The sequence below is a fragment of the Triticum urartu genome, chromosome 4 (genome assembly GCF_003073215.2).
Source record: "Triticum urartu cultivar G1812 chromosome 4, Tu2.1, whole genome shotgun sequence".
Classification (NCBI taxonomy): domain Eukaryota; kingdom Viridiplantae; phylum Streptophyta; class Magnoliopsida; order Poales; family Poaceae; genus Triticum; species Triticum urartu.
The window spans coordinates 565,367,417-565,381,704 of NC_053025.1; the positions used below are offsets into that span (position 1 = coordinate 565,367,417).

General features: G+C 48.0%; 1 protein-coding gene across 4 annotated transcripts; it reads left to right on the forward strand.

Moving 5' to 3' along the window:
• The first annotated feature begins 1,592 nt into the window (after positions 1-1,592).
• On the forward strand, positions 1,593-12,171 carry LOC125552720 (protein transport protein SEC31 homolog B-like). 4 transcript variants are annotated; one of them, XM_048716396.1, is made up of 12 exons: positions 1,593-2,001; positions 3,137-3,229; positions 3,313-3,524; positions 9,318-9,418; positions 9,502-9,861; positions 10,358-10,461; positions 10,545-10,664; positions 10,911-11,019; positions 11,134-11,243; positions 11,330-11,479; positions 11,563-11,675; positions 11,805-12,171. In XM_048716396.1, the coding sequence occupies exons 6-12, from the start codon at positions 10,423-10,425 to the stop codon at positions 11,827-11,829; spliced, it is 666 nt and encodes a 221-aa protein (XP_048572353.1). In that variant the 5' UTR covers positions 1,593-2,001; positions 3,137-3,229; positions 3,313-3,524; positions 9,318-9,418; positions 9,502-9,861; positions 10,358-10,422; the 3' UTR covers positions 11,830-12,171. The 4 variants fall into 4 exon arrangements, with proteins under 4 accessions (XP_048572353.1, XP_048572352.1, XP_048572350.1 ...); XM_048716395.1 differs by having other exon boundaries at positions 9,502-9,638; positions 9,775-9,861; positions 10,911-11,243; XM_048716393.1 differs by having other exon boundaries at positions 10,911-11,243.
• Positions 12,172-14,288: the final 2,117 nt, after the last annotated feature.

Sequence of the window (14,288 nt, forward strand, 5' to 3'; positions counted from 1 at the left end):
AAAAGCCTATGGACAAAACCTTCAAATATAACTCAAGGCAACCATTAGTCCATAGAGATTGTCATCAATTACCAAAACCAAACATGGGGGCATCGCATATTCTTTCACTTGCTCTGCAAGTGCTTCTTCTGCAACTTGTTCTGCAGCTTCTTCTTCTGCTAGGTCTGCATCATCTGTAATGGTGACATGAGTGACAAACTTACACTACATTTTTTCCACTGCTTCCTCCTTAATTTTCCTGTCCAATAAATCCTGCTTAATCTTCTGCTTATGCTTCTCTAGTGCTTCCTCCTTAATGATCTGAATTGGTTTGATAGGACTAACAATAGTAGGCAGGTCTGCTACGGGAAACTCTATCACATCATCCCAGTCAAACTGCCTGAAACTCTCATCATGATCAAGATACATTTGCAAAAACTTGTGCCCAAATGTTACATGTGCCCTCATGTTAAGACAGTTGTCATTGCAAGTGATCTTCACAAGACCACCTTCAGTCATTGGTTTATCAGGCATGCAGTAATACATTTGCAATCTCCCCTTCACTTCATAGCCCAATTCTTCTACCAGATCTTCTAACTTCTCGACAGTAAGTGTATCCCCCTCCACATAATCATACCACATGTTTTCTCCATTGACAAATGCACGATTTTTACCAACTCCAAGGAAATAGCCACCAAAATTGATGCAAAGACTGAAGTTTGATAAGTAGTCAATTTCATCTGCAGATTTACATAAAACCCTAGATTAACTGCCTAAAATCCATATCAGAACGGAAACCCTAGCAGTAACATCAAAATCTGAAGGCAAATAAAAGCGTGCAACCACCTAATCGACCTCAAATCGATTAGATTCGGAGAGAAAAGGGGGGTTTTTACAGAGGTTCAGGGAGAAAACAGGGGCTTACCATACACAGGTGGTGGGTCTCCTTCTGCTCGGCGACGAGGCGCCATGGTTCAAGTCGTCGACGAACCCTCTGGCCGCCGTTGCTCCGTCGGTGGATGCCTCCGCCGGCGGCGACGAAACCCTAGCCGATCAGCACCGCCATCGCTTCCCCTTTCCTTTCTCCTCTCCTCTGCCTCGGAGGCGTCGATGAAAATGTGAAGCGTGCTCGACCAAACAGGGGGGAGGGGGGAATGCAAAATAGCTCGGTCGCTGCTCGCTTCTTTAAGTTTTGTCGACGTGTCATGTCCAGCTGTCGAGTCAAAGCGGGTTTCTAGTCAAATCGGGCCGATACGAGCCGAGACGGTATGGGTTACCGTATAGTGACCCGGTTCAGCGAGCCCGCTGACCGTAACGTGCGATTTCGTGAATACAGTGATCAAAGTGAACCTAGAGTTAAATTCAGTTACTGTAGATGTAATTTTCTCCCCGCGAGTCCTCGGCGTCACGGGATTTCACCGCACCGGGCCGAGCGCGCGCGCTGGCTCACGGTTATTTCCAGCTGCCGTGCCCACAACGGAAGCGGACGCCGAGCGTAACGGAAAGATCCTCCCCCAAAAATCCCCCCCCCCCCCCCAAATTAAAAACCCCCCCCCCCCCCCCCCCCCCCCCCCCCCCCCCCCCCCCCCCCCCCCCCCCCCCCACCTCCACCGCCGCGCGCCACCCGCCCCCCTCCTCCCCTCCGCCTCCGCCGCCACCGCCGCGGATGGAGCTCGTCGCGGCGGGTTGCCAGACGGCGGCGCCGTTCGCGCTCTGCCCGGGCCAGCATCTGCTCGCCGTCGGGATGGCGGCGCAGGGCCGCGGTGACGCCGGGAGACGGGCGTCGCGGGTGGACGTACTGCGCCTTCTTCGGCCCAACGGCGAGCACCACCTCGGAGGTCCGCTGAAGGTGGACTGCGTGCTCGGAGCTCCAGGCCTGCGCAGGCTGGCGTGGTCCACGACACCGACGGGTTACCAGCCTGACTTCGCGCTCCCAGATGAGGTGCTATACCAGGCCGGCCTCCTCGCCGGTGGATTCGAGGACGGCACAGTGCGCATATGGGACCCTAAACCCGCGCTGCGGTACCCCCCCCCCCCCCCCCCCCCCCTCTTGTGATTTGATTCCCCTCTTATCTTCCATTAGGATATTCTGTTCAGAAATTCAAGCAATCAGCAAGGTGAAATCACTGTTGCTAGGGTCCCAACATTCTTAGTTTTGTTCCTAAGGTTGATTCTGTGGAAGGCCGTTTATACAGCAGACTCAGGCACTGATGTTTCGACTAGCGCATGTAGTACTACTTAAGTCCTTCACATTCAGAATAAAAACAATATCGGCGGGTAGCTATATGGAACTAACATACATAATCCATGAACTGCCTTCTTAAGTTTGTATGATACTAGACACTATGGTGCGGGTACTTACTCTATAGCATACAAATGCAGTGTCAACATTTACTCAAATAAGCATATCTTCATATACAGCCGCATAGGAGACACACATGAAAAGGAGCATGAAACAGAAAATCAATATGGGCCTTATTACCATTTTACTGGTCACATATCACTGGATTCTGCAGGTCGTCCACCAGCTCAAGGCTGATGATGAGTTCTGGTTCAGGAAGCTTTAGGGGCTGATGCTGAGTTCTGGTTCAGGAAGCTTTAGGGGCTGATGCTGAGTTCTGGTTCAATAAGCTTTAGGGGCTGATGCTGAGTTCTGGTTCAGGAAGCTTTAGGGGCTGATGCTGAGTTCTGGTTCAATAAGCTTTAGGGGCTGTTTGATGTGGCCATGCCAATCGTTGGCTCGCCAAATAATTGGCGCTCGATTTCCCCACCCACGACCTGCCAAAAAGTTGGCTAAAAACTGAACTAGAGCTGCCGCTGAGCCATGAGCGCACCAATTATTTGGTCCCCATCGAAATGAACACCCATGCTGGATCAATGTCCAATATTTTGTCAGGGCTTCTCAGGGCAATTAACCAAACAGCCCCTTGTGTTAGTCTTTTTTCAGTGTAGTTTGTGTGGCCTCCTGGTCGTTGCTACTTATGTAGTTTAGTTTAGTTGGTCTACTTGGTTCAGGCTGGTTGTAAGGTCGTTGTATTCAGACTAGGGAACTTTGGTTGTTGATATCATTTGCATATTTCAGCTTGCACTTTTTTTGTTGATATCCTGATATAAAATTTGAATCTGTCTTACCTAGTGCCATTTGCTACTTGTGCAGCTGGGATTTGGGTGAGGGAGTTCCAGAGAAGCCTAAGGCTGTATGGAGGTTGGACGACGATCCTAAAAATGCGCTTACTCTGGAAGCACAAATGTACGTGTGTTTTCAGTGCCATGTGTATTTATTCCCAACACCATTAGTTTATTCTTTATCGGTACTTCTCTATTGTGTTGCAGCCCCGCAACAGTTGCAGATATGCATGCCAAAGTAAGAGAAATGAAATGGGCATCGTATTACGATCACGACTCGAGAGGTATGAACAGGGCCGGTGTCGGTGTCAAAACCGGCGGATCTTGGGTAGGGGGTCCCGAACTGTGCGTCTAGGACGAATGGTAACAGGAGGCAAGGGACATGAAGTTTTACTCAGGTTCGGGCCCTCTTGATGGAGGTAAAACCCTACGTCCTGCTTGATTAATATTGATGATATGGGTAGTACAAGAGTAGATCTACCACGACCATGGGGGGCCTCGGCCCAATCTAATAGATCGGGAGACGACGTGGTGAGTACCCCCTAGTCCAGGACATCGTCAGTAGCCCCCTGAACCGGTCTTCAAGTTAGGGACGCTCCTCGATTCTTCTGAACTGTTCTTCATCTTCGGTCGTCGGTCTTGAAAACTGGTTCAACAAATCTTTATCTTCGATCTTGAGGATCGCCGAAATGCATTCGACGAGTTTACACGTCGGGTATCCGAGGAGCCCCTTTAAGTTTCCGGCCTTTACCAATGCCTTGTTATTTTTATGCCACACCTCAGGTTTGAAGTTGTTCCCGGGCGGCAGCGTCCTCTTGCGTCCGTGCTCCAACACCGGACTGTATTCAAGGTATCTTTTGCAACCGAGCACCAACGCCGGACCGCTTCCCAGCTCCAACGCCGGAATGTATCCGAGCTCCAACGCCGGACTATGTATCCGAGCTCCAACGCCGGACTGTATATCCGAGCTCCAACGCCGGACTGTATCTGAGCTCCAACGCCGGACTATATCCGAGGTGTCGTAAATCACCTTGGTTCAAAGAAGTTTGAAGGAGTTTAGCCGACCTTAATGCCGGAAATGCCCTCTATGGAGCCAGCCACTAGCGCCCGAGCTTTATGCCGGGCTGCTTCCGAGGTGGTGCACCATCCCGAATGTGGGCCGATTTTTGTGAATATTTTTTATTGGTGCAATTTATTCTCTGCCGAGATATATAGCCAGTAGCCCTCAAGGTGTGTATCGGTCTAAAACCCGAGATGCACCTGAAGGATGACGTAAGACCGCTGATCCCAGTAGCCGCTGAGACTCAGGTTGATTTGCAAAATCGGCCTGAGGATCAAGTCCAAGCTCGGCAGAATACTTCGGGACACTAAAAGCGTCGTGCTCAGTCCTCGAGACTCAGGTTGGGTGCGGCCGACCAACCTAAGGATCAAAATCTCCTCGGAAACTATATTGCACATAAAATTTTCTGCATTGGACAAACAATGCAGTAGCCCCCGAGACACTGGTCTGGTGGTAACACCAGATTAGGGGATCAATGTGCCCTTTTAATATTTGTAAATAATAAGCCCGAAGCCCAGTAGCCCCCGAGCCTTAATGCGGGCACAGTTTGCCGAATTAAGGATCAATATCCATAGTAAAATCACAAATTATGTGTAATGACTCTATGTATCCAAGTACTTTACGTCATTAATGCTCGGATCCGCATTGTACAAAACTTTGTTAACCGACCATCGGCTTCCACCTCCTCGGCCAGTAGCCGATGAGTGTTTGTCCTACTTTATAAAGCCTTTATGAGGGCAAAGATTTACAACAAACAAGGCAATCTGGCCATACGGTTTTATAAACAAAGGTACGCAAAGAGTTATATTACTGTTTAACAGAAGAAATGTCTTTCAAAGAAAATAGTCCCGCTCTCGGTTCCTTTCTTTGGGTTGTCATGCTAAGCATGATCATTAAACCTCAGCTCTAATGTAAGAGCAAAATATTGAGGATTTAGTTTGGGAGGCCAGTTAATAGCCCTCGGTAGTGTTCGGCGACAGTCGGGGTCAAGCCGTAAACACTTCGGCCAATGTTATGAACGGCCCATCATTTAACATAGTCATCGGATCGCTGACCAGTTTACGCTTATTGTGAAAGTCAGTTTTCGGCTTTCTCCACTGAGGTGCTTAACCATGTGAGCTGGAAGCACAATAGCAGTGGTTCTCCCTTTGCACGCCTAGCCGAACAAAACGGAACGTAGGAAGCAAGTGCAAGAGCCGGGCAACCCAACTATTGACCGAAGACACAATTCGAAACCGATGCATATATAGCAATATCTGAGAATGTTTTTGCCGAATCCCTAAATGTGTCCGGCGTTGCACTGCGAGACTAATGCTGGAAAAGCACAAATAGTTTAGAAGTGCCAAAAAGCTTGGAAAACCAAGAAACGTCAGTAAAAACATGACGTCCGAACAATATCAAGTGTTCGGTGCCAATCCGAAAGTTGGTCTTAGAAAAAAGAAGTGCTTCTGTCGTGCTTTAACATGGTACATCCTATCTCAAGACTTCGAGCGGGTCAGCCTACGGCTTCAACCTCCTATCCCGAGGGCGGAGTACTTCTCATCAGGCCAGTTTAGCAAACTAAACTCTAGCGGCTTTGAGAGAGAAATTAGGCTCCCCGGCTAGTGACCGCACACTCGTGTCGAAAAAAGGAGTGATAAATAATAATAATAAAACTTTGCAATGACTAAGAAGAAGAACACTTATTATAAAACGGCTCAAATAAACTTAAGAGCCCCCAAGTGACTTGGGTAGAAGAATGATTGCATGTACCGAAGTACTTATATCATATCTATGTTCAACTGAACTTTAAACGCGTCTTAACCGACCGTCAGCTTCTCCCTCTTCGGTCAAGGACCGAAAAGTGTCATGTACTCCTTCGGTCGAGAATATCGACGGTGTTTCCAATAACCAAGCAATCAGGCCATAAGGCTGTAACAGACAAAGCGCGCTCAGGGAACTTATGCTATATTACCGTGAAGTGTAAGAAGCATCTTCGAAGAAAATAGTACCCCCACCGATACCTTTCTTTGGTGCCCATTATTATTATGAGACTTGTGCAATAGATTTTTTGTACTCATGAGTTCCGTTGTGTGCCGACCATCATTGAAAACTATAAGAGCGCTAGCTTTCGGCTTCACCCAGTCTGAGGTCCGGCTCGGGCGACCCGATCGTGACAATCGCAGAGGTGCTCCCTTTACTCCCTAGCCGAACAATCGGGAATGTAGGGGTAAACACAGGAGCGAGGCAACCCAGCTTGCAAATCGCTTAAGTCAATATGGTGCATATTGTGGCGTAATACACGAACAAGGAACGAAGCCGTACAAGTATAATCATATGCAAGTGGAAAAACTTCATGAAGGAAGCCCCCAAATGAATTGGGTATTTGAATTTATGCGTCACAAACAAAGTTTGGATAAGGAAATTTTTTACAAGCAACTTTTTTCCAAAAAAGTATAATGCTTGGTCGAACCGAACACAAGTTAGAAATTAAAGCTTTGAGCATGAAAGCGACTTAGCTGGTTAATGTGTTCGGTATTGATGACGCGGTCCGAGCTTGATGCGGGGCAAGGTTCCATCCCCCAAGCTGGTCCCGAGGTGGCGGAGCGGAGAGCTCGACACGTCGAAGTGGTGACATAGCACGGTCAATGCAGACCGGCAGAGTGACGCCGAAGTCCCCTGATCATTTTCCTGTGCACAAAAATTAGTGCAAACCGGAGATAATAGTAATAATGATAATTAAAAAAATGTTGCATAATAAATAATTTATGCAAAGTGAGGAATAGAAGAAATATGGCCTGGCGCCGAAGTCAATGTCGATGTAGGGCGTCGGCGTGATGTAGTAAAGGCGTGGCAAAGCCTGAATTCACAGGTCGGTCCAAGCTCCGGATGCGGCGTTCGCCGGACTATGTACGGAAACTGATCGAACCACCACGCGACCGTCGTTGATGCGGTCACCATTTGATAGACCTGTGTACATATCATGGACAAACCAGAGTAATAATTCCTTGGGAAAAATGAACCCAAACAAGCAAAAAATACTGGGATTAATAGCACCTGGTTTATTTGTTATAGCAATCCGAAGGAAGGTGATTCCCAAAATTGGGACTCGCTCCGCACACCCATTGCCTGATGGGCGATAAAACAACGGCATGGCAATGTTGGTAAAGGTTGACTTGCCGAGGCAAAGCCCTCGGCCCAGCTAATGTGACGGAGCTGGTCGGCTAGTGACGCTGAAGTGTCCGGAGTAGGTTGATGAAGAGATGGCGAAGCCCCCGGTCCAGCCGAGATGTCGAAGCCTCGACGTCAGCCGATAAGTCGAAGTAGGTCGGCATGATGGACACCAGCTTGTAGAAGCAATAGTGCGGCCCTGTCGATGCAGGTCGTGACGTGGTCGATGCCGGCTTGATGAAGCGACCGTGCGGCGATGCCGGTATGCCCGCTCCGTGTAATCCGTGGGGCGGTGATGTTGATGATGATTTATCCTTCGCGATGCTGGACTCTTGTTCGGCTTGCCGAGATGATGATCCGAAGAAGTTGAGCTTGGCTAAAGTGACGACGTGTCTAGCGCAGGTCGGCAGCCGTGGAGTAATATTGCCGGACTGGTTTGACACCAGCATGATGTTGAAGATCATGTTCAAAAGATCTTAAAGTTAGTGGGATGTGTTCGGAAACAAAACACAATACCCCATACAAAACTTCCTTCAAAAGGGATATCTGACATCCCGTTCATAAAAAAGATGAACTCGGGTCGGATTCGTTTTCGCGCAGAAAACAAATCCGAAAAGTGATGCACTAATCGGAAGGTTCCCGGAGTTTGGACGGTCGGATCGAGATGAAATTTTGAGAGGTGGTAGATATAGGAATTCCGCAGCCGATCAACGGTTGGATCTTCCAAAGGATGTCCGAGCTAGAAGCTGGACACCACGCCCTAAACTCATCCAAATTCCCATCCAGATTTGACAGGGCTTCGGTATATCGTGGATTGCCAGAGATTCCTCCATCGGAACTCGACGAAATTTTCCAGGGTTGTTATAGACTCAATTCCGCACAATTCCACCAAAGCGATCGTCAAAGCGATACTCAAGGAGGTGGTGGCGGCAGATACGAGTTCGCTGTCCAAAAAAAAAAAAACAGCACGGTCGCTTGAGGGCAATGTTGACGTTGAGCCCCCGAGCTCCATAGATGATTCCTCCGTGATCTTGATAGAGATCGGAGTTGATGTTTGATGAAGGCCCTCGTCCGAACATGGTGATCCGAACACGGGGCGCAATTCTTGGTCGAACCAAGGTGACCAGTCGAACTGGTGACGAAGATGCCGAAGTCGCAGTTGATCTGCAAGCGAGCCATCGATCCTTTTGTCGATCACACAGCGGAACTCTCAATGAAAGCACCAATGTCGGTGTCAAAACCGGCGGATCTCGGGTAGGGGGTCCCGAACTGTGCGTCTAGGCCGGATGGTAACAGGAGGCAAGGGACACGAAGTTTTACCCAGGTTCGGGTCCTCTTGATGGAGGTAAAATCCTACGTCCTGCTTGATTAATATTGATGATATGGGTAGTACAAGAGTAGATCTACCACGAGATCAGAGAGGCTAAACCCTAGAAGCTAGCCTATGGTATGATTGTTGTTCTGTATGTTGTCTATTCTATCGACTAGCCTGGCCCTGGTTTATATAATGCACCAGAGGCCTAGGTTAACAAGAGTCCTAGCCGAATACACCGGTGGGGAGAAGTCCTTGTCTTGATCGCCAAGTCTTTGTGGAATCTTCCTTGTATGCGGCAGCTGTCCGAACTGGCCCATGAGTATACGGCCATGGGGGGCCCGGCCCAATCTAATAGATCGGGAGACGACGTGGTGAGTACCCCCTAGTCCAGGACATCGTCAGCCGGCCCTGGGCCAGGGCAGCAGGGGCGACGGCCCTGGGCCCAGCCAAACTAGGGGCCCCGACCTAGTGCTGCAACCTGCAGTGTATACATAGATATGGGCCCTGATAAATTGGTGCAAATAAAAAAATGCCTCTAGAAAGGAAGGCCCATCTCGTACAGAAGGCAGAAACCCAACAGCCGAGTGGCCTGAACCTGAAGGCACACATGCACATGGCGAGCGATTTTGTTCCTCGTCAGACTACACACCGACGCCGGTTCGTTTTCTCGCCTGTTCGCCTCCACAGATCGGCTGATCGGGGCATCCGGCGACTGCGAATCTGCGACAGCTGCCACCGGCGGATGCTGGCACATAGGGTGCGTTGGCAAAGAATAGCAGGGGACAAAGGTAAATATCTAGATGAATTTCTCTTAGCCCTCAATCTTAATCTAGTGAATAGTGATTAATCTATAATCTTCTTTCTACGGCAGAGTTCCATCATCTGTTGCTGCCGACTTGGTCGTGAGGACCTGGACTTGTTGTAATCTTGTTTCCTTGATGATTGATGGATAGCTGAAGCATGAAGAACACGGATTGTCACTGATTTACTGCAACCTTCAGCCTTCAGGTGCCTTCACTCCTTTTCTTGCAAACATGCTGTCCAAAAAAGACGAAAAGAACAGATAATTCCATTGGATTGTAGAAGGGAGCTATGCATAAATATATTGTAAGGAATGAATCTACTGATAATCTTGAGGAATTAGATGGCGCTGGTGCTGAAGAACTACAACCTGCTGAGAATGAGACCACTGTTTCTGGAGCCGTTTCTCATGATTACTGAAGGCTTGGAGGTTTGTTAGCATGTCATTTCTTTTTGTTTATGCTCTGTAACTTCTATGATATATGATTCAGACCTTAAGTATGGCATTGTTATCATATATTATTTACCAAGACAAGGAAAATTACCACTGTTTATTGTAGCTTCGCAAAAAAAATCTATCAATGCATGGAATTATATTTTTTGCCTCCAATTTCGCCACTGGGCCCATTCATTTGAGTTCGCCCCGGGGCCTCCGAAACTCCAGGACCGGCCCTGGGTATGAACACTCGCTGTTGATGTTTCTTCGGTAAGGCTATGGTTACAACACTTCAAGAGTCTGTTAGGCTTTTGCTGGTGCTGATGTTACGTGGCACTTTCTTTCCTGTACTTTGTATATATTTTGACGCTGACTCTGTTTATCCGTTATCACCAAAGATAGTGGGATCCGGTCTTTTGATTGTATGGAATAGAAAAGATAACAGTGGGTGATTCCACAATTCTGACCATGCTAATGCAAAATAATGCAGCTTGGTTAGAAGATGATATTGTCTCCAAAGATCCAGAACTGTATCTGTATCCCGAGGAGGGTGAGATGGAGCTAGTCGCGAAGTGCAAGATTTTCCAAGGCCCAGTGAGTGTTTTATTTTATAATTGCTCTAAATGGTACACACGATCTAGAAGTTGGAACAACTTAAATATTGGAAACTACTGCAGGTTTTGGGGTTATCTTCCAATGATCTGCATCCGTATTGGATTGCTACTGCTGCTCCAGGTGAGAGCATCTGTGTCCACGATATAAGCTATCCAACTGAGCTGTGCAAGTTGACATGTGAGGTAGGTGTATTCAACTATTTGCCTTATCACTTGTTCAGTTTCTTAGAGTTAGTCCTGGACTGATAGTCAGTTTAAAGTGAGTAAACAACATTCAACTGGTTGTTGGTTGGCACAAGATGCAAGTGTGCTGTTGGGATATAATCATAAATGTGGTAGTCTTGAGAGGTTATCCAGTTGGGTATTTTGATGATATCATGCTTAGTTCCTCTGGTGTTATGTAAACAGGTTTGTCTATGTTTTTTTCAGCTTAACGATTTCGGATCAGTGAAAGAGGAGAAGGTGCAGATGACATCCCTAAAATGGAATAAGATATACCCTACAGCCCTGGCTGCCACGAGCAGCAAAGGCACCACAAGTAATCTCTATGTGTGTGTGTGTGTGTGTGTGTGTGTGTGTGTGTGTGTGTGTTCCTATCGCATGAATTATTTCACAGAGGTCTGGGATCTCAGAGCTGCAAAGCTGATGACAGCATTCGGCAATACAAAAGTCAAGAGCCTCTCAGATCTGGAGTTCAGCTGGAATAATCCCATGCACTTGGCCGTTTCAACCGCAAACAATGGTACTTCAGCAGCTGTGACGGTATGCCAAAAAATAATTTTTGTGACTTATTATGGGAGTCACTCTGTATTTAGTCTCTGATCAGTTGATATTTGGCTTCTCCTCAGGTTTGGGATATGAGATTCAGCCGCACGCCCTATCATGAGTACAGCACCGGTACCTCAGGTGTAAACTGTCTCTCTTGGAATCGGTCTGGCCAACTTCTTGCGTCTCATACCGACGGTACGATAAGCTGCTGTGATGTATACAGCAAGGAGGTAATATTGCAATGAACCATAACTTGCATAGTTTCACATTTCGAATTCATATAAAGCAGTAGTGATCTGTGTGCCAATTACAGATGATACAGGGGTTGACTAGGGCTTGGCATGGTGATCTGGGTGTCACTTGGACACACTCTGAGAATGCATTTGCCACACTGTCCTCAAAGTATGGAGTCAGGCTGCATGAGATGTAAGTCGAATGATTTCCATTTCTTTTCGTTGTATTCTGCACCTCAAAGTATGGAGTCATTTGCACACTGTCCTCAAAGTGACCTTTACGAACTTTTAACAAATTTCGTTTTGTATTTTACTTTTGTAGGAGTGACCAGAGGATTTACCCGTGAACCTGTGATGACATGACTGAATAGTGATTGCTGGTGGAGAAGGAGATGCTTCAAAAGCCGAGCTAATGGATACTGGAGATTGAGAAAGAGAGAGAGAGAGAGTCGACAACCTTACGATGTAGGATGTAGAAAATACTAACAATACCATGCATTTGTTCGATGCAATTCTGTTCGAGGCAACTTAACACGCTTTCTTCCGCATGTCCCACAAGGAGATAGGAAAAGGAGATGGGGGCTCACGTGTACAGCCCTTGATTTACTGGTTTTCGATACCTGTATATGCAAGTGAGATAGATTTACAAGTTTGATTGATTGATTGATTAATCAGTTCCGCATTGGTTCTGGTTGGGCGTGTTGCTCGGTTGTACTCACGTCACGTACGACTAGTTTAACCTCCGAATACGTACGGTAGGAATGTACGGATTGGTTGAGGTGATGTTGCAGGGTGAGCTCTCTGTGTTAACATGTACTCCTTCCGTTTCATAATATAAGAGCATTTTTTACACTAGTTTTTTTTTGAGGGGGCATTTTTTACACTAGTGTGGTGTCAAAAACGCTCTTATATTGTGGGACGGAGGGAGTATATTTCTAGGACTCTATGTTGCGGCCTATTCATCTTGTTAAGCTAGGATTCTCATGTTAGCCTCCCGATGTAATCCTTCCTTGTCCCTCACGTTGTGGCGATCCTTCTCATGGTCGTACTCCTCTGTCTATTGGGTCTGGCGCCCCACCTATATAACATGATCGTTGTGATTAAGGGAGGGTGTTAACATGTATATTCCCAGGACTCTATATGTTGCGGCCTAGTCATCTTGTTAAGCTAGGATTCTCATGTTAGCCTCCCGATGTAATCCTTCCTTGTCCCTCACGTTGTAGTGATCCTTCTCATGATCGTACTCCTCCTCTATATGTGCTATTGGGTCTGGCGCCCCACCTATATAACACGAAACCATCGGCTAGAACCAGCATGACGTTCTACCAAAGTTGATACTACGTGTCGGTGGTAAAACCGACAGACCACAGGGGAGGGGGTCCTCGAGCTGTGGATCTCGGATCGATGGGTAACAAGGGATGAAGGAGACAGTATTTACCCAGGTCCAGGCCCTCTCGAAGAGGTAATAACCTATGCCCTGCTTTGATTGTATTAATGGTTGTGTACCGAGTACAGGCTTGATCTACCTCAAGATCGTAAATTGTGTTCTAAGTACACGTCAAGTCTTCCGCAGATCCCATCTTGATCACGTCGAGGTATGAGGCTTTCGGAGTCCTTCCTTTTGAGAATGGTGGCCCATAAGCTTGGCCAAGGACCGTGGGCCAACTAGGTTGGTACCCCCTACTCCAGGATACGGTCAGTGGTCCCCGAACTGGTCTTCGTCACCGAGGACGACACCCCTCTTCGGTTGAGTGACTTCGGCTTTGAGTCTTCGGCTTGACAGGACGAGTTCCCATGTATTGTTTCGAGTTCGTCTTAGAAGTCTTTGGGTCGTTCGACGAGTTTTACTTAGTGTTCGAACCTACCGCACGCGGCTTTCGGGCCCTTCCCTCGATCACCGTGCAGTCTGGGGAATCAGGCTGCTTTATGGTAGGATGCCGAAACGTCACCCCCTTTCCTCTTTATTTAACAGGTAAACAGTCCAAAGTTACAGCAAAGCGCATCTTGACCTTCCCTCTTCGCATCCTGGCACAAATTCTTTCCCTTCTCCCCCAAGGTCTAGCCTCGAGAGTATTTCCAGAAATGGCGAGTGATGCAGGCTCCTCGAAGCGATCCCACGACCCCCTCAAGGGTGACTGGGGGAGCTGCTCCGTTACACGCCTTCAGCTGGAGCGACTTGCCACCCAAGGCTACCTGCCGGATTTAGATGTTGCTTCCACTTACCTGGGCCTAATATCCGTGGAAGGGCAGGTGCATGCTGATAACCACCTCATCCCTCACGGGGACGAGCGTGTATGTTTTGTTCCATTTCTCCTCCATGGCCTGGGGTTTCCTATCCACCCCTTTTTGCGTGGCCTACTCAAATTCTATGGGAGCCAACTCCATCACCTCACCCCAACTCAATTTTACACATCGCAGGGTTCGTCGCCCTATGTGAAATGCACCTCGGATGTGCGGCGCACTTCCGGCTGTGGAGGAAGTATTTCTACGTGATGCCCTGCTCCCGAGTCGGAAAGCTACACGAACTGGGCGCGACTGAGGTCTGCCGGATAGCTGGGACTGACTACCCCGTATGCACCCCTTGAGAGGATGTCGACATCTAGGTGTATGAATGGTTTTATATGGATGATGTCCCGCTGCATGACCCGGTCCGGCCTGGGCTCCCAACATTCTCCTCGGAGCCCCCGAAGAAGCGTTACAACTGGAGGCCACAGAGTGCCACTCAAGAGGACGATGCCAATGTGGCTCGCCTAGCGGCTCAAGTAAAGCTTTTATCAAGCATCAGCCTCACTATCATAGATGTGAT

Coding starts and splice junctions, on each gene's coding strand:
- LOC125552720 (XM_048716393.1), top strand. CDS start 10,423: ATGGAGCTAGTCGCGAAGTGCAAGATTTTCCAAGGCCCA. Junction 10,462..10,544: donor GCAAGATTTTCCAAGGCCCA/GTGAGTGTTTTA, acceptor AAACTACTGCAG/GTTTTGGGGTTATCTTCCAA. Junction 10,665..10,910: donor TGTGCAAGTTGACATGTGAG/GTAGGTGTATTC, acceptor TGTTTTTTTCAG/CTTAACGATTTCGGATCAGT.